Source organism: Zalophus californianus, chromosome 8 (assembly GCF_009762305.2).
Source record: "Zalophus californianus isolate mZalCal1 chromosome 8, mZalCal1.pri.v2, whole genome shotgun sequence".
Classification (NCBI taxonomy): Eukaryota; Metazoa; Chordata; class Mammalia; order Carnivora; family Otariidae; genus Zalophus; species Zalophus californianus.
In genome coordinates, this window is record NC_045602.1 from 41,061,335 (window position 1) to 41,086,347 (window position 25,013).

The 25,013-nt window shown below is 36.2% G+C and overlaps 1 protein-coding gene across 1 annotated transcript in view; it reads right to left on the bottom strand.

Annotated features, from left to right (window-relative positions):
• The window catches only part of DNAH6 (dynein axonemal heavy chain 6), a 228,589-nt gene that overhangs the window by 149,834 nt on the left and 53,742 nt on the right, over nt 1-25,013 (bottom strand). Inside the window, exons 8-18 of the mRNA XM_027623437.2 lie at nt 24,000-24,117; nt 22,547-22,715; nt 20,238-20,354; nt 18,519-18,719; nt 16,271-16,391; nt 12,620-12,771; nt 11,603-11,755; nt 9,866-10,117; nt 6,828-6,956; nt 3,955-4,068; nt 1,833-1,976 (exon numbers count right to left, since the gene is read on the bottom strand). Of these exons, the coding sequence (XP_027479238.2) occupies nt 1,833-1,976; nt 3,955-4,068; nt 6,828-6,956; nt 9,866-10,117; nt 11,603-11,755; nt 12,620-12,771; nt 16,271-16,391; nt 18,519-18,719; nt 20,238-20,354; nt 22,547-22,715; nt 24,000-24,117 (1,670 nt within the window). The remainder of the gene's footprint in view (nt 1-1,832; nt 1,977-3,954; nt 4,069-6,827; nt 6,957-9,865; nt 10,118-11,602; nt 11,756-12,619; nt 12,772-16,270; nt 16,392-18,518; nt 18,720-20,237; nt 20,355-22,546; nt 22,716-23,999; nt 24,118-25,013) is intronic.

Genomic DNA, 25,013 nt, shown 5'->3' on the forward strand with positions numbered 1-25,013 from the left:
CTATCACTATGAACTACTTATTGCTACCTAATGACCCCAAAAGGAAACCCCAAAGCCATTAGTTTTCATCACCCATTTCTCCTCCACCACAGTGTCCGGTAACTACTAAATTTACTTTCTCTCTCTATTGATTTCTCTATTCTAGACATTTCATATCTATTATACCATATGCTATGAAGTCTTTCTATGATTGGCTTCTTTCACTTAGTATAACATTTTCAGGGTTCATCTATGCTATAGCATGTATCAAAACTTCATTCCTTTTTATTGCTGAATAATATTCCATTGTATAGATATATTACATTTTGTTGATTTATTCATTAGTTGATGGACATTTGGGGTTCTTCCACTCTTGGCTATTATGAATGATGTTGCTATGAACATTCATATACAAGTGTTTGTGTAAACATATGTTTTCAATTCTCTTAGATAAATGTCTAGGAGTGGGGTCCCTTTTGAGAAACTGCCAAACTGTTTTCCAAAGAAGCCATACCACTTTATAATCACACAAGCAACATATGAGGGTTCCAACTCTCCAGATCCTTACCGACACTTATTATATAATCTATCCTTTTGATCATAGCCATTCTGGTGGATGTGGGCTGGTGGCTCATTGTGGCTTTGATTTGCATTTCCCCGATGGCTAATGACGTTCAGCCTCTTTTCATATATCTTCCTTGGGGACATGTCTGTTCAAATCCTTTGCCCATTTTAAAAGATTATTTCTCTTTTTATTTTTGAGTTAGAAGAGTATGTTATATATTCTGAAAAGAAGTATCTGGATGTATTTTAAATGCATTTTTCTAGGTGAACACTGCCAGACCCAAAAGGCTGCATATTGTATAATTCCATTTATATCATATATAAAATGAAGAACTTTAGGGACAGAAAACAGGCCAGTATTTGCCTGGGGTTGGCTGACTACAAAAACAGCTTATGGGACTTTGGGGGTGATGGAACTATTCTGTATGGTACTGTTGTGTTTTATACACGACTCTACCCATTTGTAAAACCCCACAGAACTGTATACCATAAAAAGTGACTTTTACTCTATGCAAATATTTTTTAAAAATCAACCAGAACTCTGAAGGAATGCAAGATGAATAAAGACTTTGACAAATAAATTTGTTTACAATCATATGATATAATCACACAACAGGCAAATGAAGAAGAAAGAGGCTGACAGAAACTTTGGGAAAGTGTTTTGACTAGATATTGTAAAACTAAAGAGGGAGAAACTGCAAAAACACTCTTCTTGTTGCGCCTAAAGTTTTGCTTACTTTTCCTACCCATGTCTTCTTTTAGTCCTTTATCTCATCTTTTAAAAAAATCTAAAACTGCTTAAAAGGATAAAATCATAATACTTTTCATTCCCATTTCAAGTACTGGTTCAGCTGTGATAAGTTTCAAAGAGCCAGTCTCACACAGCCACTGCTGGGCTTCACAACTGTCAAGTCATAGCACATCTGGAAAATGGCATATTTATTTGGTGCAGTGATATAAATGGACATGGCTGCACTAACCTCATTTGGCTGTCTAAGGCCTGAGTGGATCAGTATCTTGGCATACCTACAACCCATTACTACACTAAGCTCCCTACCACTTGGGAAACTCTTACTCTGGTTGTCGCTTGAACCAAGGTATTCAACTGCATGATTTGGCCAGTTGAAGATAGGGATGTAGTCTGCCTCTGAAAAAATTTGTCTATTCTTTCTTTTCTTTCTGCAAAGCTGACTAATTTAAACAGGGAAGAATTCCTGACTTTAGTCTCATTGGCATTAAGTAGTAACAGACTGACCTGGAGTTTTTGAAATAATTTCTACTGAACTTACCTTTTCTTTCATTTTTTCCACCTTATGTTTTAGCTGGGGAACTACACTGTTGGGTGGCAAGCCCTTTTCCAATTGAGTCACAAATTTGGCATATTTAGAAACTTGACTGTTCAGGAGTTCTGGATCCAGGCAGTCAAACTTGGACTAAAAAAATCAGAAAGAGAAAAAAAAGTTAAGACATATGATAAAGGCAAGCTTGAAATAGTAAAATTTTTTACTTTCCTAGATTTTCCAGTAGTTAAATTGTTAATCCAAATCAACTCTCTACTTTTGGAAATGGCTTTACATATTAAGATTGCTGATAGTGTATCAGGCATCGCTTGCTTATTCCTTTCATGTTCTTGTCTCCTACATCATCAAATGTAGTATTGTAATCCCTGTAATTTATTCCTGAGGGCCAACTCTTGGAAGGAGACCAATAGCTACTTCTTACTCTTACTAACTAGAACTTTCTCACCCAGTAGTCTCCTATTATTTGATTATGTACTCCTTTAATATAAATGATTTAAAGATATACCCCAAAATATACATGTATCTGTAAATATATTTCTCAGTTCTATAAACAGAGAAAGACAAATACTGTATGATCTCACATGTGCAATCTAAAACAAAAAAAAAAAAAAAGGAAAGGAAACTTACAGATACAGAGAACAGACTGGTGGCTGCCAGAGGTAGGGATGGGAGGTGGGTGAAATGGGTGAAGGAGTAAGAAGATATAAATGTCCAGTCATAAAATAAATAAGTCATGGGGGTGTAATGTACAGCATGGTGACTACAGTTAACAATACTGTATTGCATATTTGAAAGTTGCTAAGAGAATCGATCTTAAAACTTCTCATCATAGAAAAAGAATTTCATAATTATATATGACAATGGATGTTAACTAGACTTACTGTGGTGATCATTTCACAATAGACACAAATATTCAATTGCTATGTGATATACCTAAAATGAATATGTTATGTGTAGTTATAAACCTTTATTTTTCTTTTTTTTCCTTCTAGGTTCAACATTTCCTTTCTGTCCCCTAATGGGTCTTTTTGTATGTTTCCTATGATGACATCATCCCATTTTGGAAGCTTCTGTTGTAAACTATGGTGGTAATTAGAAAACTCTCTAAGCTTTTTCTTTATACCTCAGGAAGTTTTTCTACATACCTCAGGAGCTTTTTCTACTTCTGAGATAAGTGACAAAGGAGTTATACAAGAGCACTTAAATTCTTTGATATTATATCATATATTTTTTTTTTCTAATTTCCTCACCAAAAGGTAAGTTCTGTGAGGGTTTGGACTTTATCGTTTTTAGTCTCTACTGGTATACCCAGCACTTAGAACATTATCTGGGAAACACTTTCTGTGTTACTGGTGTTTAAACCAGACATGTGACTTCTAATTACAGGAATCAGCACAAGTAGGCTGAATGAGCAAGTGTAAAACAATATCTGTAAAGTTGATGGTATTTCTAACATGTCCATATCATACTTGAAAGAAGAGATGATCATCTAGTCTGCCTTCTAGAGGGTTGGCCCTTATCAAGGTTTGAACATACAGGTAGATCCTAAAAATCAAATTCTATGGTGGCTGTTGGTACTTGGCCCCCTAATTAAGGTAATTTACTGTTGAGCTCTTAAGGGAAGATCCTAGATCTCATTACTCCAATTCTATTCTATCACAGTGAACAAAATGGCTTCCTTTTTTTCAAAACAAGAACTGAAACAGAAGTTAACAGAAATCTAAAGTGTGTAGATCACAAATAAAATCCTACAATCTTCAAGAACACTTGGGTGTAGTATATCATGACAACACTGTATTCAGAAGCCACAAAGCAGTTTAAACATCATGCGGTGAGATCTTTTGATGCTTCCTTCATTTAGCCTTCTTAAATGGAGGACCCAAGAAGCCTGTCTTACAAGAGTGCATTCTGCTCTGTGGTATACAGTGACACAAAGACCTTTACCCATTTCACTGGAAAGCTGATAAAAATTACCATAAAACTGTAACATTGCATGTTTTACTGAATTAAGACTACTCCAGATTGTTAAAAATAATTCTTATTATGAGGATATTAAGTTTAGTTAATAAAAAATGATTTTGGGATTGAGAGGTTTTTTGTTTTGTTTCACCTTTAACCATTCTTGTTGGAATTGATCCCATTCAGATAAAGAATCCCAGAGCAATTGTTTGAGCTTCAATTCAGCACTAACTTCTTCCAGAGCTTCAAACTTTGATACTTCTACCTTTAAAAATATAATAAGCAAAATGCACTATTTAGTTTTCAGATTTAAAGATCTTACGTTATCCTCCTATTAGTAATTCTTGATACAGTGACTACTTAGCAGAAAATGGGTGGGTCCTAAATGGGGAAATAAAAGGAGCAATACAAACAAATGAAAAAAATAAATCATAAACCCTATGTATATTCAAATTTCCACTTGAGTGACAAAATATAACTCTTTACATTTCCTTAGAACTTAAATGTTCTGCAAAGATATAAATATGATGAATACCATAAGCATTCTTCTTCAAGTTGGATCATACATGCCTGGCCTTTTTTAGGAAAACAAATGAGTTTTCAGAGGTACTCATTTCCTTTGGGACATGTATAGCTAGATGACAGAGAAGGAGATTTCTGTGCAGTAGCTGGTGGAGGGGATGGGGAGATTTAACATGGAAAGAACAGCCTGGTTTCTACCTCTTTCTAAACCCCTGGGTTGTATATGAACACTGTAGGGAGAAAGACTGCAAGAAAATCAAGAAGCTGTTTTCATAGAAGTGTTTTAAAACTGCCTTGGCTTAGAAGTGAACAAACCCCCAGGGGGGTTGTTTGCACAAAGATAAGCTAGGGCTTTGAACATTCCATCCAACAGCAGCTGAATACACATTCTTTCCAAGTGCACACAGAACATTCCCTAGGATAGATCATATGATAGACTTCAAAACAAGTCTTAGCAAATTTAAGATTAAAATCATACCAAGTATCTTTTTCAATCAGAATGGTTTGAAATTAGAAATCAACAAGAGGAGAGCTGGAAAATTTACAAGCATGTGGAAACTAAACAACACACTCCTGAACAACCAGTGGGTTAAAGGGGAAATCAAAGGGAAATTAAAAACAAAACAAAACAAAAAAAAACTTGAAACAAACAAAAACACAGCATGCCAAAATCTATGGGATGCTGCAAAAGCAGTTCTGAGAGGACAGTTTATAGTGATAAATGCATATATTAAAAAATAGGAAGATATCAAACAATTTTACACATTAAGGAAGCTGAAAAAGGGCAAACTAAGCCCAAAATTAGCAGAAGGAAGGAAACAAAGATCAGAGTGGAAATAAATTAGAGACCAGAAAAATAGAAAAGATCAATGAAATTAAGAGCTGGTTTTTCAAAAAAGATGAATAAAATAGGTAAACATTTAGCTAGGTGAAGAAAAAAAAAGAAGACTTAAATAAATAAAATCAGAGGAAACTTTATACCAGATACCAGAAAAATACAAAAAATTGTAAGAGACTACTATGAATAGTTATATGCCAACAATTAAATTATATCACTTAAAAGAAATGGATAAATTCCTAGAAACATATAACCTACCAAGACTGAATCAGGAAGAAATAGAAAATCTAAATAGACCAATAAGGAATAAGGAGATTGAACCAATAATCAAAACCTCCCAACACAGAAGAGTCCAAAAGTAGATGGCTCCAGGAGCAGATGGCTTTACTGGTGAATTCTACCAAACATTTAAAGAAGAACTAATGCCAATCTTTCTCAAACTTTTCCCCCCAAAACTGAAGAAGTGGGAATACTTCCAAAGTCATTTTATGAGATCAGCATCACCCTGACATTATGGATCTAACCTTGTCTTCATTAAGAATTAGAAGTAATTTCGTTAGGCCAGTTAGATCTTCACTCCTATTCCCAAATGACTGAGAGCTGCAGAAGGAAGGGTAGACCTGAGGTGATCATGAAAGAAGAATTAATCAAGAATGGATACAGAGTGTGGAAAGAAGGGGACATACTTTTATTTCAGGCTCTGGCTCAAGCAGTGCTATCCTTTCTGACCCAAGATGTGCCCACCTGTTAGTTATAACTTTTTATCAAGCAATATTTCCTCAATACCTCACTTCCTACTGCATACCATCCTACCTTGTAGGTCAGTTAACTCAACCTGGCAACAACTTTGAACCCTAGTTCTCCAATGCACAAATCTCAAGTCCCGCACCAGTGACATCATCTAGAGTCACACTCATTATTTTGCAGATTGCCCCCACCAAGTCCTGGGCTCTGGAATGGACAGCTCCTCAGATAACTTTCTGGCCATCCATCTTAGGCTCTGGAATAGATAGGTACATTCCCATGTGAGGTCCAGGCACTCCTCCAAGACTACTGGAGAGACTAAAAATACCTCTCATTGCTGGTGGCTCCCTGGGTTTGACCCTAGGAATCTTTTCTTTTCTATTCTCTTTTCTTTTTGGTCTCTTTAATAACTGTTCAGAGCACTTAAAACTCTTACTCATTTCTCTTCATTTTTTTGAGACACATTGTTTAGCCTTCGAAACCTACCCTTTTTTGGGATCCATCTATTCCCTGGCTTAGCCAAATTCTCTTCTTTCACCAAACTGGCACATCAAACCAGGACAAATCAGGCAACATTCATGGAATCATAACACACACAAGAATGTAAAAGAAGCTTGAATATTATTCAAGAAAGACTTGAGGGGCTTTAATTGACCATGTTAAAAAATCCACATACATATTTTAACATAGAAAGTGCAGTCCTTGGTCTGAGGGTTTACCTATAATTCATCATTATTTTTTTATTAAGAAAGATATTTTGTCTTTCATGTGTACTAATCTTTAAACACTTCAAGGGCAGAGAACACATCATATTTGTATTTCAGACCATTCCGGCACAATGACTAGCACATAGGTGTCCAAACATTGAATGTTAGAGCCACATTCTTGAGGGTGGTTGTGCATCAATGCCATTTCCTTACCTTAAAATTCTTCTGATAGGATTTATACTGAAATGCACGTTTTTGAAGATCATCTAGAACTACCTGCAGCTCATTCAACATGAGCTTTATTTTGTCTTGGTCGGCAGTGATATCCAAAATCTGTGGATCCTGTAAAATTAAGATAATTTTTGATTAGTCATTCCTACTTTTGATGTTGACCATTAAATTAAATGAATTCATAAACATTTAAAAAATATTTTTCTAATTCTCTTTTCACTCTGATTTTTAGAAAATGTTAAAATGGTTGCTTTTCTTGCACTTTAAAGCAATAGATGTACCTTGTAAAAAAAAGTACAGAAATAAATAAAGAAGTGCCATGGGGACAATGTTGTTTTTAAATAGTACCTAAGGTATTTCCCCCATCTACTCTCATTCCCTACACTTCCTCAACCAGCATGACTTCAGGTAAGGAGAGGAGCGTGCAACGGGGAAGAGAAGAAAGAGGACATGATATAAGGGAGATCCCTATTGTACATTCATGGAAATAGGAAGCCCTCTGATTTCTGAGAGGTAGGAAGAGAGAAGATAAGGAATAAATGGCCAGATATCAATTTTCCTGGCTGACCTGTTGAGGGTGAAACCCTACCCAGTGAATGGGAATGGAAAGGTTCAGGAGCAAAGAAGGAACACCTAACTAGGTTTGGGAGAATCTGAGAAATTGGAAGAATCTGAGAACTATTATAGCCATAGCTTGGGAGGATAATCTCTGATTTGGCATGGTACTGCATTCAAAATGGCAACATGTTCTAGAAAAAGCTAAGGGAAGTGTCTAGCGGAAGGGTCTTGTGTTTACCCTCTGGTGCCTTCATGGCTTGGTGTGGCACTTGGTGGATCATGATGTTCTCGTGTGCCTTGATTCTGGCATTGGGAACCACGGCTAATACTGGAAGGAATCTGAGATCAGGACGCGGAGGCCACAGATCACTTGAGACTGTAGACTATAGCAGAAATGATGGATTACAGCAGGAGGGGCCAACACGGTACCCAAAGAATCAAGAAGGACCCTTAGCTAACAGCTGCTTGGGACCACCAGGCCCAGCCCAGCCAAACTGCACTAGAAGTCCTATGGTCCAGAGGACACTAAGAGGTCTGGATGCCCCCTCCCTCCATGTACCAGGAGGAAATGCACATTTCCACTTATGGGCAAGATGTTGGAGATAATGGTGGCAGGGGTGAAGAAATGCCCAGTAGGCATTTTGAATTGAATGAAAATCTAACAGAAAGAGACCAAGCTAGAATGAAATAGACATTTCAAACTGAAATAAATTGCATTATCATCTTGTCACACTGAGGTTTTTTTCTCCAACTCCCTCTATCATCAAGAGTAGAGGTCTTGACAGCAAGATGGTATCACTTATAGAAATAATAAGTTTGCAGTTTTTTGCTCAAGAGGGATAATGAATTCATTCCAAACCTTCTATGGAAGAAGCACTCGCTGGAGAGAACCTCTGCTGTCATTTCTGTGTGTGTGCATCATGCTTTTTACAAGGCATGATTACACATGAAGCACTTGCCAGCACTTTTGCTCTCTCTAGCAATCCACATACATGCATACAGTTAACAGCAGATTATCAACCATTGGAAGCAGACTGCCTAAGCTCGAATCCTGGTTCCTCCATTTATTATGTGTGTGACCCTGCATTACTTAACCTCCCTGTCCCTTTGTTTTCTTCTCTATAAAATATGACTACTAAAACCTTATTCGTGTTCTGAGAATTAAATGAGTTAAAACATGCAAACATATATAAGAAGCATTATTCATCCTTGTCAAAAACTGCAAACAACCCCAATATCCATCAACCATGGAATAATTAACTTGTGGCATACAATGAAATACTACGTGGCAACAAAGATGGATAAACTACATCCACTCACAGCATCATGGGTGAATCTCAGGAATATAACAAAATAAAATAAAGGGCATACTGTATGATTCTATTTAATTGAAGTTCATAAATAAGCAAAACTGATTTATAGCATTAGAATTCAGGGTAGTGGCTTCCTTTGGGGGGGAAGAAAAGGCTAGTGATTCAAGGGAATCCTAAAGGTACCAGTAACATGAGTAATGGATACTGGGGTGTGCTCATTTTCTGATAATTCATGAAGTTGTAAAGTTATTATAGTTATGTACAGTTTTTTCTGGGTGAAAAATAAAAAAATATTTCAATATAAAAATAAAAACAATACAAAGACCTTAGAGCAGTACTTGACACATAGTAAGTGCATGATAAATGTTAGCTACTTTTATGTTTCCATGTCAATATGTATAAACACACATTGTAATCTTTAATATCTACATTGTATTCCTTTGAGCAAATGTACCCTAATACCTTTTATTCATTCTCTGTTGATGGACATTGAAATTTTCCCTTTTTCTGGTTTGATTACAATTTTATATGCTTTTATACTTCTGTGATCAGATTTAGTTAATATTAATAATAAAATAGTAGATCATTACAAAATCATATTTTCTTTTATTAACATACTATTATTTGCAAAATTATATTTTCATGTATGCTGATTCTGTTAGGAATCACCCAGCTATCTCTTCTAAATTCTTAAAAAATTTCCCTTGTATCTTTTGTGTAGCAAAATTGGTACAAGTTAACCAAATATTCTTCATTATCATTTATCAATGTAGATAGACTCTTCTTCTCCCTAAATGTGAATTTTCTAATATGTACCTAAGCAAATTTTAAAATTGTGACAATAGCTACAAAATATGTTAAAAAGTTATAGAAGCACTCATTTCAAAATAATAAATAAAAGTCAGGAGAAAGAAAATATTACATATGCTTTACTTGCAATGGTCTGGAATTTATTCAGTACTTAGAAGTTCAGAAACCTGTTCGGTTTTTAATAGCAGCTCAAAGACACTGTTAACTGATTAGAACGAAACCACAAAAATAGAAGTTAAGTCAGGTTAAAATGAACTGTGATCCTAAAGTAGCTTAATTAAAATATAATAGTCCAGTTTTATACAGATTATTATTTTTTTTAATTCTGCTTTAGCTTACCTGTGCTTGTAGCTTTACCTCATTCACTTCGTTGGTTAGGTCTTCAAGGTCTCTACTCAAATGCTGAGAAAATTGCTTGATCCTTGTTTCTCGGTCACCCACGGATTTATCGATGGCATTCCGAACTGCAACAATGGACGGCTTCATAGTAGCAAAAACAGCGAAGTCTTCCGGAGGTGTGGGGACCTGATATTGTTCAATGAGCTTGTACATCTGAATCACTACATTGCCTTCATCTTCAAGGCTTTCGATCTAAATAGAAACATTGGTTGCTTGTTAAATATATCAGTCTGATTATTCCCTTTCAGTGTTGTCTTCTAGGAGACAGTCGCTGTGCACTGTGAACATCACACGTTCATAACCAGCACAGGAGGAGTGTGCTTAATGGTACGACCTCCCTGGCTGAAGCCTGCTGGGTGATAAAGACAGTCGTTGCTACGGTACAGGTAATCAGGCCCAGGAGGTAAGCTGTTCAGAGCTGAGCACAGTTAGTATGACTCTTACAAATGTTTATTGTTCTCTTCTCTCTCTTTTGGTCTCTAGTAGCATTAAACAATGCCAATATTTGGTTTTCAGGGACAACATGTGCTGCAAGGATGCTCCGTTGCAATTATCTGAGCTCGTAGGCATGCATGCTGAGCAGGGATCGTCCCAAAGCAGCCCCTGAGGTATGCATGAGCCATGATTCTGGCTGCATGTTCCCCACTATCCTTTAATAAATACTTTTACTATCTTCAACGGACTACTAAACATCTTCACTTTGATGTCCTATCTTCAGTGGATGGTGCCTTTCCTAATTTTCTGGGAAGGGACTCTCCAGTTTTGGGGGAACCCTCCTCTCTTTCACTCTGCCACGTGGCTAGAGCAGGAACAGCCACGTTCACACAACTTGACCCAACCCCCTGGCCACAAGTTGAACCAAGAAGCACAAAATTGCGACCTGGTGAACCGCGTTTAGTCTCCCTCTCGCTGAACATGGGAAGAGTTAGACTGTAGGGGTTGGCAGAGGCCATTTGCTTCCATGTGGAAACAAAGCACGTCCTTGACGTGAGAAGACAACTGCACAGAGGCTTTTATTTATTTTTTTCAAGATTTTATTTATTTATTTATTTGAGAGGGACAGAGATCACGAGCGGGGGTGGGAGGGGCAGAGGGAGAAGCAGGCTCCCCACTGTGCAGGGAGCCAGATGCAGGACTGGATCCCAGGACCCTGGGATCATGACCCGAGCTGAAGGCGGACACTTAACTGACTGAACCACCCAGGCTTTTAGAGAAATGATTCCCAGCCCTTCACTTGGGAATCACAATTCCATGATCATTGATCACAAATAAGAATTGCAGGAAATTGTGACTGAGAGCAGTGGCTTTGCTGTCAGAGACACAAACTTAAAGTCTAGCTCCACCACAAACTTTGTGATCTTGGGCAACATAACTTTTTTCAGTCCCTGTTTCCTTATCTGTGGAATGAGAAAAAATTATCTACACTTCTTAAGTTTTTATGAGGATTAAAAATGTAACATATATAAAAAATTTAGCATAATTCCTGACTAACATTAAGAGTTTGATCAATGTCAGCTCTTATTATTGCTGTGATGAAGGGCATTCACTTACATTGTCTGAAAGTGTTTTTGATATTTTGACTGCTGTTTATTGACCTTCAGTCCCTCACTTTCTCTTATTTGTCTTCCTTATCTACCACAAGGACTGGAATATTGAGTTATATGAAAATCAACTCACCCTTTCCTGAATTTCATCAAGAAATACTAAGCTGTTAACATATTCTATGGTGGTAGTTGGAACAAACTCAAGTTTATACTCTGCATCTTGTGCCTCAGAGATAATGGCATCCACTTTTTTCTTGCTTTGACGGGGAAGCATATAATTTAGCACCTGGGAAAGAAAAAGAAAATGTGAATCATAACTACTTAAATATTTTCATTTTATTAAATATTTTAAATAAATCCTAATTGAATGTTAAATCAGCAGTTCTGTCTTCTGTCATCTACAGTAGGGGTCAGCAGAGGTTTTCTGTAAGGACTGGATCGTGACTATTTTAGATTTGCAGGACAGACACAGTCTGTGCCACAAGTACTCAACTCTGCCCTTGTAGTGAGAAAGCAACCATAGGTAATACAAAAGCAAATTGTCATGATTGTATGCACAACACAGGTGGCAAACTGGATTTGCCCTGTGGGCTATAGTTTGCCAGTCCCTGCTTTACACCATTGTCTCATTGGAGGTATTTGAGAATATTACAGGTATACTCTGGCTCCAAAGGAAGACATGAAAGTTACTGCAGGATCCATACAAATGTCCTCAGCAATACCATTCACTGAAATATAATCAGATCTTTAGGGACAGTTTCAGAGCAGGAAATGATGTCCTAAACTGGATCTCAGTATCATTGAGTCAACAAACATTCCCATTAGAACACTGAGCGGTTATAGTGGTGTCTCTTCAGCAGGAAGACTTGAAATGCTCCAACAAAGGAAAACGAAATGGGAGTAACAGGCTAGTCTGAGGCCTGCAAGTCCCCTCCCTTCCCTCAACTGAAAGCTGACTATACTTGGGACAGAACAAATATGGGACTTTTCTTAGGAATTAAGGATTCCTAAGAACCTAATTAAGCCCAGTAGGTTATGTTAATTTTAACATATTTGCAACACTACAAAATAAAGACAGTCTATTTGTAGTAGAAAAATTGTAAAATAATTGTAGAGACTATAATTAAAGCTTTTCCTAGTTTATAGTTACCTCCAAGCATCGCAAAGGTGATGGAATTAGTTTTTCTTTTAGCAGCTTTGTATCAATAAGCAGCAATCCTACACTTCTGGTAGGCCTCAGAGCTACTGCATCCTTGTGCTGTCTGTGATATTTTTCCAGTTGTACTCTAAAAAACTCAACATCTACATAAAATTATCATATAAAGCATAAAATATATTAAATTTTAAAGGATCATTATAAAATACAAAAATCATTGCATTAATAAATTTATAGATGTATTTATAATGCTATTTTCCTGATGTATAATACTTTGAATAACTTCAAAATGTTAATTCATAATGCTTTATATTTTATTCTCGTACTAAAGAAAATAATATTCAATAATGTAAATATGTTTTCTGGCTCCTACTAAGAGATGGCAGATGAAAATAATTTGTAATTGTATTAGAAGATCTAGTCCAGAATGGACTGGATCTGAGAGTCAGGTTGAAGTTGGGCTTCATGGAAGGGTTCTCCCACATGGCACCTCCATATAAAGCACTCTGAGGATATTAATAACAAAAGTGTAAAACACAAGAGATCAAGCATAGCTGAGGTTATCTCCATTTCTCTTCCCAACACCTCTCTGCCAACCCTGCTCCCACATCACGGCTAAGGCCTTTGTCGATGTGCATGTGCCATACGCTGCAGTTGCATTTTAATAATCTTCCTATTTTCATTTTCTCCCTTCTCCAATCTACCTGGAACCAGTGGAGACCTGATTACATTTGAATACAATTGTATCATACTGTTGGTCAAAAACAGCTCTTTCTAATATACATGTAATACTCAACTATTCTGCCTGTCTTTAAAAATCTTGTACCCTCTGGGCCTGTAAAAATTTAGCTAACTTTGGAGTGCCTGGGTGGCTCAGTTGGTTGATCAGGTCATGCTCTCAGGGTCATGAGATTGAGCCCCACATTAGGCTCTGTGCTCAGCATGGAGTCTGCTGGAGATTCTCTCTCTCTGTCTCTCCCTCTCCCTCTGCCCCTCCCTCCCTAAAATAAATAAGCAAATCTTTAAAAAAAAATTAGTTAACTTTATTTCTAAGTACTTCCTCCACAGATTGATTTCCTTCCTGCTCTCTGTTCTCTTTCTATAGCCCTCCTCCACCATCCCAAAAAAGAAAGGGTGTTGATTCTTGTCTTTATTCATGTCATCTCCTCTCCTGATTATAAGGGTAAGTTTGACATAGTATAAAGAACAGTGTTAGAAAACCTAAGCTCAAGTCTTTAACCCATCTTTAGCTTTGGTTAAGTTAGTCTTTCTGAGTTAGCTTCAGCTTCCTCATAATACACAAAAGAGTCAACAGTTATCTATCCTGCTCACTTCAGAAGGTTTAGATGTGTATATTTTTGAGAACTGACAAAATGAGGATATCAAGTAATCTGAGAGGTCCTCCAGTAAAAAAAAAAACTGTATAATGTGGCTTGGTCTAGTATTTTCCAAACTTATTTGAACACGCAGTATTTTTTCATGGTATCATGTAATTATCCTTCAGAATAGTGTTCCAAGCATTGGAAATAAAGTAGATCTAGAAATGATTCAGGTAGAAAGGGAGTGATAACTCCTCCTAAAATCCTAAGATTTTTTAAAAGTGAAGAAACCCTATAAGTGCTATTAGACTCCATTTTGAGAGCCAAGACAAGAATAACGGGTACACCAAAAGGAGAAGAGAAGAAGGAAGTAGAGAGGTTAAAGAAATAATAGCTGTGAACTTCCCAAACCTGGGGAAAGAACTAGTCATACAAGTCCATGAAGCTAATAGATCATTTTACTATCTCAATGCAAAAAGGCTCTCTCCAAGACACATTATCATGAAGCTGTCAAAAGCCAATGATAAAGAAAGAATCTTAAAGGCAACCCGGGAAAAAAAAGAAAGCAACCTACAAAGGAACCTCTATTACACTATGAGCAGATTTCTCAGCAGAAATTCTACAGGTTGGGAGAGAACAAAATGATGGATTCAAAGTATTGAAAGATTAAAAATTGCCAGCCAGGAATACTCTATCTAGCAAAGTTATCCTTCAGATATAAAGGAGAAATAAAGACTCCCAGACAAACAAAAGTTAAGGGGGTTCATTACCACTAGACCTCCCTTACAACAAATGTTGAAAGGAGCTTGTCTATCTGAAATGAAAAGATAAAAATACACAAAACTTTGAGTAAGGTGATAAACAGAATCACAAAATTGTAACTCTATTTTAGAATAGGATGTTAAACAATTATAGCATAAAGGTTAAAGGAAAAAAGCATTAAAAATAGCTATAGCTACATATTTTGGTAACAAACTCACAGCATATAAAAGGATAAAATGTGGCAACATAAATATAAAAGGGGAGCAGGAAAATAAAAGAACTTATGTAGGCAAATGAAGATAAGTTACTATCAGCAGAAAAAGGACTATTTTATCTATAAGACATTTTATACAAACCTCACAATAACCACAAAACAAAAATCTAGAGCAAAGACACACACACACAAGAGGGAGAAATTGACCAAATCATCATAGAAAGCCACCAACCTAAGAAGGTAAACAGAAACACAAAGAAAGAGAGAGAGAGATACAAAACAACCAGAAAATAAAAAATAAAGTGGCAGCAGTAAGTCTTCATACATCAATGATCATCCTAAATGTAAATGGATTGAACTCACCCATCAAAAGGCACAGAGTTGTTGGCTGGATTAAAACACAAGACCCAAACTATATGCTGCCTTCATAAGACTCATCTCAACTCCAAAAACAAACATCAACTCAAACTGAAGAGGTGGAAGATGATATGCCAAGCAAGTAGTAACCAAAAGAAAGTGGATGTACCCATTCTTATATCAAACAAAATAGACTTCAAGCCAAAAATCATAATGAGAGACAAAGACCATTATGTAATGATAAAGGGGTCAGTAGATCAAGAAGATATAACAACCATAAGTATATATGCTCCCAATATCTGAGCACTGAAATGTTTTAAGCAAATACTGACAGATCTTAAGAGAGAAACAGACAGGAATAATAGAGGACTTTAATACCCCACTATCAGCAATGAATAGATCAACTGGACAGAAAAGTAACAAGAAACAGAATTGAATCACACTTTAGAACAAATGAACTTAACAGACATATATAGAACATTCCTTCCAACAGCAGAATATACATTCTTCTCAAGTGCACATGCCACATTCTCCAGGATAAATCATATTCGAGGTCACAAAACTAATCTTAGGAAAGTTAAGAAGATCAAAATCACACCATGAGGTGTGGAGACTAATTCTACATAAAGGAACCCAGAAATGAATAAATTCTTGACTTTTATCATGCCGACTCTTTTGGGCCACAATTTCTGTCACTACACACCAACAAAGAGAAACCTACAATACTATAAACCTTGACATCCCTCTCAAAAATAATTAGTACGGAGAAATGGAAAACTTACCAGGTTTTTTTTTTTTTTAAGGTTTTATTTATTTATTTGAGAGAGAGAGAATGAGAGATAGAGAGCATGAGAGGGAAGAGGGTCAGAGGGAGAAGCAGACTCCCCGCTGAGCAGGGAGCCTGATGTGGGACTCGATCCCAGGACTCCAGAATCATGACCTGAGCCGAAGGCAGTCGCTCAACCAACTGAGCCACCCAGGCGCCCAACTTACCAGGTTCTTGAAGTTTAAGAGCTTGTAAGTCAAGACTTTCATTTTCCTTGAAGAATATCTGAAACTTTTCAAATGTAGCTGCATATAATTGGGCAGATTCAAATGCTGCCTGTATGGTTTCCTAAATGTTATAAATAAACAGACAAGTAAAATTATATTTTTTCTGAGCAGAATTCGATTCAATATAATTAAACAAACAAACACAAATGCCTTCTCTGTGTCCAACACTATGCTTTGACCAAGGGATACACAAGTGAGGGAAGATACCATCCTTGATGTCAAAGAGCAGTAAATGGATTCTCTTACAAAATTAAAAAAAAAAATCTTCAAATCTGACTTTTGGAGAACTGTTCTCCAAAATTATTAGTAATAATTTTTTAATCTTAATAATTTTTAAAATCTTAAACAATTCCTCAATCCTTGTCTTTCATGACCTTTACATTTTTGAAGAGTATCTCATTTGTGTGTGTGTGTATGTATATGTTTTATAACTTCCAACACTTAGATTCAGTTAAACATTTTTGGTACTAATACTACAGAAATGATGTATGTTCTCAGTGCACCATGATGGAAAGCACCATAATGTCAATTTGTCCCATTACCTGTGATGTTAACATGTTGGTTAATCTGGTATCTGTCAGGCTTCATCACTTACTACTTTCCCCCTCAAATCAATAAATAACTTATGTAGAAATACTTTGAGACAAAAATCCTGTTTCTCATTATACTTTTGCATTCTCATTTTAGTATGCATTGGAGATTCTTAACTGTTTCTATGATAGCCATCAGGGTGATTTTTCTTTACATTTTCCTTCTACATTTATTAGTTGACATTCTGCTGTAAGGAAAAGCTTTCCCTTTTCATTCAATTCATTCCTTCATTCACCATATGGACTAATTGCTTTCATTTTATTCAAGAGTTTATGATACTTTTATAATCAGTATTTATTTTTATGGTCAATTTGTCCAATTTGTCCCAAGGAAACGCTTCTATGGCCTTGATACTTGAAAGACTATCTTGAATAGATAAAAATTTTTGATTCACACTTTCTTCCCTAGAGTTTCATTAAGAAATGCTATTTCATTATTGTCTTGCCTTACACATTGTTTTTGAGAAGTCTGATGCTGGTCTAATTCTCTTACTTCGTAAGTTATTTGATCTTTGTGCTCTGAGACCTGGGGAATTTTTCTTTAGCTTTAAAAGCTAATAGTTTTAAGAGGCTGTAGGTCAGAACTGATTGTTCTGGGTCAATTTTCCAAGGGACTCTGTAGGCTCTTTCAATATATAGTTTCTTTTCTTGGACTAGTTATAAATGTTTGTTCTACCCTATGTTTTGTTTTTTTCTCCTTCAGAGATGCCAATTAAATGTATGTTATTTCTTCTTTGACCATCTCCTATTCCAATTATTTTCTCTCTGACCCTTTTACTTGTCCATCTCTAGCTTATTTTCATTCTCTTGGTTGTTTTTCTGTCTTTCTTCTATTCTCATTTTTCCTATCATTCTCCTATAGTAATTATTAAATTTTCATTTGAGTTTATTCTCCTTTGGTCACCATGTAATTTCGTCTTCATTTCTGAGATGAATGTTAATTTCCCATTTCTATTTTTAATTTTGAATTTTGATTCAATGTGAATTTACACATATTCAAATGCTTGTTTGAGGATATTTACTCTAGTTGGTAGTGTAGCTTTTGTTTCAAGGTTTTTTGGGAGGGAAAGGAAGGAATATTCATGAGGTCTTTTAACCTTCGCTTTCTGTTTTCTCCCTATAGTAGTTTTGCATGAATTTAAAATATCTTCATTTCCTCAGCTTATGGATCTGAAGTGACTTATGAGATTTATAATACAAGGGTAGTCTGTTCCATCAGTGTAGCAATGAGCAGATTATTTAATTTTTTGGCCTTGGGGAAAAAGTTGTGTGTACTTTGATTTTTTGGTTCTCTTTAGTCTTGTAGGACCTTAAGTTTTCACCAATTGCTTCATTTCCCCTACACCACCCCAAGTTTAAATAATGGCTCTTCTTTCTTCTTAATCTTATCTTCTCCCCTGAGAGTGAGGGAATGATGCCATCTCAGATAACTTGCGCTTCTAAATCCTTTTCTGTAATCAGTGTTCTGATCTACTAGGACTTTAAAAAAGAAATCACTTTACCATTTAGAAATTAAGTAGCATTCAGTTTAAAGATAAGAAAGGATGAAACTTTATTACTCAATTGAGAATATTATAAAATAGTAAAAGTAAATGTACCTTTATTTGAAGGATAATTGTGTGAAAATTCTTATCATCATCAAATACTGCTGAGAGGCTTGGCCCAGATCCACAGGTTTTTTCTTCAAGTTTGTTGTTAATGTAAGGTCTGGTAAAAGCATCGAAATATGTATCAGGTACAAGGTTAGGAACTGATAGCACAGTGTTTTGAAAATGATTAATTGTGCCAGAAATACCATCCTGTTAGACAGAAAAACATAAACATAAATGTAAACATATATGATTATATTTATGAATAAGTTTGAATTTTTTGAAATGTTAAAATAAATAACTCATTCAACCATAACAAATACTGTGTTGATTCTGAGTTCATACAAATCATGTGAAGAACATGAGTTTTCTGGCCAAGAAGGGACATTCAAGAGCCCACTGCCTCTGCATGGAAGCTTCTGAGTAAGTCCCCAACCAGAGGGAACTTAGCAGTCCACTTGTCCTTATAAATACCCTAAGATAACCTATCTGATAAATTACAGAATCATAGACTACTGGATTTGGAAGGAAACTTAAAACTCATCTGCCTTCTCATCTTACAGATGCATAAATTGAACCTTAGAGTGGTAAGTGGTTTCCCCAAGGTCAAATAACGCATTAACTGTAAAGCCAAGACTAGAATCTAGAGATCCTGATTACTAGTGCTTTTGTGCTACAGTATACCAGGAAATATAGACTTTGATTGGTTTACTAATCTATACATGTACACAAATGAAGAGGACAGAATTCTAAGATGGCCCCCAAGATTCCCTCCCTCTGGTGTACATGCCTTGTATAATCCCTTCCTCTTGAATATGGAGGGAGGGAGGGCCTGTGAATATGATGGGAGATGCCACTCTCATGATTAGGTTACATTATATAGAAAGTTAAAGGAATTTTGCAGATATAATTAAGGTCCCAAATCACTTGACTCTGAGTCAATAGAAAAGGTATACCCTTGGTATGCCTGACTGAATCAAGTGAAAACCCTTAAAAGAGGGATTGGGCCCTTCCCAAAGGAGATTTTCTAACTGGTCTTCAAGAAGCAAATATCCATATTGTAAACTGATTATAGAGTTGGCCACATGGCAAGGAGCTACCAGTGGTTTCTAGGATCTAAGGGTGGTCCCCAGCTGACATCCCTCAAGAAAACAGGAACTTCAGTCCTATACTTATACCCATACAACAACTTGAGGGAACTTAGAAGTGGATCCTTTTCTGGTCAAGCCTCTAAGGAGACCTCATCACAGCCAATACCTGAATGACTGCCTGGAGAAGCTTTGAAACAGAGGATAAGCTAAGCAGTGCCCAGACTTCTGACCCACAGAAACTGTGAGATAGCACATGGTTGTTGTTTTAAGCTGCCACATTCATGGTAATTTGTTACACAGCAATAGATAATTAAAATATTTTCACAGATGCAGCATACCTAAAAAGATTTCAAAAATTGTACTTACTATAGTCAATTCTAAATTTTGTATAGCATATGTTCTCTAGATGGTGTACCCTACAAGCTCCCATTCTGTCTCAAGTTAAAGAAAAGGTGCTAAACTTTTAGATAGTTTTTATGTAGATGTAATGCTATGCACAGAACAGTACTTTCTCTTTTCTTTCTGATCATTTTGAAGGAGGGACAACAGCAAACCTGCCAATCACTTGACAGTAAAACAGTTGCTTCATTTCCCAAAAAGGTACTTATAGATGGATGCTATATGAAGGAACACACACCAGAAAGTCTTCCAAAGAGGGTTCAAATAGTAATGACTGGACTGTCAAAATCAGTTCTGTGAGAAACATGGGGATGAGAGACTCATCTTCTTCCTGCTTTTCCACCACAGAGGTCCCCTGAAATGAGCACATTTGCAGTGTGATAAAGATGTAAGAACCAAGGTATAAGATAAAAGATGCCTGTATTACAAGAAGCATGTAAACTGAAGCATATACAATTAGTTGATTTCATAATGTTGGCTTGTCTTTCAACAAATATTACCATAGAAATTAAAAAATAAAGGCAAACATTAAAAGACTACACAATAGTGTAAAACTTCTCTCCTTATGAAAACACTATCAACAAAATGGAAAGGCAAACAACAAGCTGGAAAAACATATCAGTAGTGTATATAGAATACAGGAGATTGATAATATTTAAATGGAAATATATTTGATATACTCAATAGAAATGTATACTAATATAACAATTGATATATAAATAGATATATATTAAAATATAAATGTACTTAAATAGAAAAATGGGCAAAGCTCATAATCTGACATTTCCTAAAAGGAATATACAAGTGATTGATCTCCTCCTTGTTCTTATACTCAAGATAGTTTACTCAGTAACAACATTTATTATTTACTGTGCACCAGGCAGTGCTAAGTATTCATGTACCCATATCAACTATATGAAGCAGGTATCATTATTACCCCCATGAGAAAAATAGGATCTGGAGAAGGTAAGACATTTCTTTCAGGACACACTGGTTATTAAATGCCAGGCCAGCACTCAAATCCAGGTGTTTCTGACCACCAACCTATGCTCTTATCCCTGCACTGGGGTGACAATTAAAGGAATATAACAATTAAAAGCAGTGATGTACTACTTTACAACCATCAGACTGACCACAATGAAAATGAATGATAACATCTAGTGTACATGTGGTTCATTCTCAAACATTGCTAGGAAGGTTATAAATTGACACAAAACTTTTTGGGAAGTTAATGCATCAGTATAAAAAGCACATTTCTGACCCAAAAATTCCATATCTAGGAATTTCTTCTAAGGGGAAAAAATCATAGATGTGTGAAAAATGTATGGACAAAGATGTTCTTTGCTTATTTGGAGTGATAAGAAACAAAGATGTCTTTGCTTATTTGGAGTATGAGAAAGTGATCAACGATAGAAAATTATTTGGCAGATGTACAGCTATTATATTTCTATGTGAGAATATTATATGGAAAAATACATATTGCCTTTGGAGATTTTTCACAATACTTTGTTAAGTGGAAAAAGAATGTGTTAAAGCAGTAAGTATGGTACCTTCTTTCACTTGGAAATAGTTATCTTTGGATAGCAGAGTATCCTTTTCTTTGTATATTTCTGTGTTCTTCCAATTTTCTTCACTTAGCATATATTACTTTTATAATTAGAAAAATAAATGTTACTTTCAAAATGTAATAGTACTCAGAAAAAGGAAGAATTGAGACTAAGGGAGGAGAGAAAGTAATCAAAAGGAGTATGTAACTAAAATTCAACTTTTGGAGAAAAGGGTTGAAACTTCATAGCTGGGTTTCCTGGGGAGGCAGTTCAAAGGTGCAGGTAGGAAGCTCGATGAAACCAGGTACGCATGTTTTGCTATGTTTTTAGGTATCTGGCATGAAGCTATTATCTAGAATGGAGCTAGGGGAAGCTTATTGAGAAACGTGGATATGAGATGATATGATTTCTCTCTTAGCTATGCTAGAATGCAAAGATTTGTAGTAATTCATCTCAAATGTCTCAAATTACTCTGTGTCTCTAAGATCAACATCCTCCCAAGAGGTTATCCACTCAAAGGACAAAGGTTTGCTTCCATGATTTGCTTCTTCTCACCCCTAAACCATTGTTTATCTTTCATTTATACCACCTTCCCTGCTTTTCTCTGCCAGTTCATGCCCATGATGACCCCCAAACCATAAGCTTCTTGGGGGCAGGAATCCTGTCTATGCTTTTCATCACTATAAACCCAACACCCAGCATAGGGATTGGTACATACTTAAGAAATATTTGTTCAGTGTACACATGAATAGCCTTTAGCAAATTCCTATGAGACAGACAGCAACATCTAGCACTAGCTTGCCTGTATTATTAGATATTTGGTGATATGGTGATTTTCATTCTGCCATTTCAAGTGCATATGGTAAGCTCTGACTGTCCTGTGAAATCTAAGCATTTCTACTACTTTTCAAGTACATAGAAAATAGTATAATTCATAGTACATAGTAAGCACTCAATAAAAGCTGACCTATGAATTTTCTTAATTTTTGTCTGAATATACCTTTTTCTCAGTGACTTCAGGCTTCTCTTCAGTAATCCATTTCTGAATGACATCTGCTGAAGGTGTTCGTTTTAGCTTGTCAGTAAGATAATTCAAAAGAGAGTTAACAGAATTTACTGTTAGGATGTGCATTGTGTTCTCAATTAGATAGTCATTTAGACGGATAAAGCTTGAAAAGAAAAAAAATACAGCTTCAGTTTTCTATATTCACTACTATGACAGTGACACTAAACCATTTTTGAAAGTGACACTAAACCAAATATTCAAAATTTAAAATATCATAATTTCTCTTTGGATTTCCATTTATGTTATAATGACAGAGACTTACTGTCCGAAAGAGTTATTCTTGGACATTCTTCATTTTAAAACACAAATATATTCAAATATATAGCATCAATTTAGCTGGGTGTTCTAACTATCCAAAAGGATATTTAATGAGCAATATAGCTGGTATGGAAAATGCACGCAGCTCATCTAGCCAAAAGGGCCATAAGATTTTTTAAAGATGCTTTAAAGAAGAAATCAGAAAATATACAACATCTGTAACTCACATTCTAATGGTAAAGGTGTGAAATCTTTGCTCTTGCATAAATGTTGTTTGATAGCAACTGCTAACCCAGAGATGCAGATTTTACGTTTCCTTACTTGGGTATTTAGAATAAATGTTTGTTCTACTCAACTGAAGGCCAAGGGGCCTCGGTGGCCTCAGGGATTGTTCCATTGACCTCTGTTGTGACACAGCCATTATTATCATATTATTTCATATATAAACCAGTACGCAGTTAAGATTTATTAAATATACAGCTGTCAAACTTGGACTAAGTTAGTGGGCACTGAGGAACAATAACAGTGTTCTATCGTGCCACACAAAACTTTTCAGATAATGTCTGGTGATTTCGTTTGCAAGTTATTTGTAATGATGAGGTTTTAGAATGGTGGGAAATCCGAACTCTAGAACAATGTCAAGACCCAGGTGAGGCTCTGGAAGGAAGGCTTTCCGCCCTGGTCTCCCATGTGCCAAATCCACCTTAGGGAGAGGGTGGAGTTTTGTGTGGCAATGCGGCTATCTGTCGTTCTTTAGTGACCACACCGAGGTAGTGGGCTCTCCAGGTGCACTGGAGGAGGCCCACAGCTCTCTCTGTACCTGACTTCTCCTCACCACAGCCTGCTCCGTGCTTGCTCCAAGCTGGGCTAGAGGGAAACAAAGCTTTAGAGACCGAAGGGGAGCACTTGGCCTTGGGCATGCCTTCCACTCTCCACCAGTCTGACTCCCAGTGGCTGCTCTGTTGGGTGGCAGTTGGATGGGTGAGCTTCTGGGCCTGCATTCAGGTTACCATATTCCCCAAATCTCTCATCATTATTAGTGAATCCTTTGATGAAGGCTTTAATTTTTAATGAAACTTGAGAAGGCTGGATGCTCTAATTTTTCTTGAAAAAGAGAATAATCATTTACCACGTTAGCCTCAGGCAGTGATGCCTTTTGCTGGCCTGCTCTGTGTATGTCATTTTGTCAGAGTCTGTGTAAGCAGGCAACTCAATGAGACTTCCAATGTCTTGCATTTCATAATAATCTAAGAACAACAGAAGATACAATGTCAAGAATTCTTGGGTAAAAATTCCATTTCTTTCAATATGGATTAAAAGATGAGTAAAATTCCTTTTTATGGCTGAACAATATTCCATTGTATATACATATACCACATCTTCTTTATTCATTCATCTATAGATGGACACTTGGGCTGCTTCCATAATTTGGCTATTGTAAATAATGCTGCTATAAACATAGGGGTGCATGTATCCCTTTGAATTAGTGTTTTCGCATTCTTTGGGTAAATACCCAGTAGTTCAATTACTGGATCATAGGATATTTCTAGTTCTAATTTTTTGAGGAACCTCCATACTGTTTGCCACAGCGGCTGCACCAGTTTGCATTCCCACCAACAGTGCGCAAGGGTTCCTTTTTCTCCACATCCTTGCCTACACTTGCATCTTGAGTTTTTTAGTTTAACCATTCTGGCAGGTATGAGGTAATAATCTCATTGTGGTTTTGATTTGCATTTCCCTGATGATGCTAAGTGAAATAAATCAGAGAAATACAAATATCATTTCACTCATATGTGGAATCTAAGAAACAAAACAAATGAACAAAGAGGGGAAAAGGCCAAAAAACCTTCTTAACTATAGAAAACAAACAGATGGTTACCAGGAGAGATGAGCGGAGGAATGGGGAAAATAGGTGAAGGGGATTAAGAATACACTTATCATAATAAGCACTGAGTAATGCACAGAATTGTTGAATCACTATATAGTACACCTGAAACTAATGTAACACTGTATGTTAACTACATTGGCATTAAAATGGAAAAAAAAGATAAGTAAAATTAAAAACCAACAAAATGCAACCAAGCATTTTGTCAAGCAATTTATCATTAACCAAATGAGATATTTCAAACTCTAGAAAACAGCC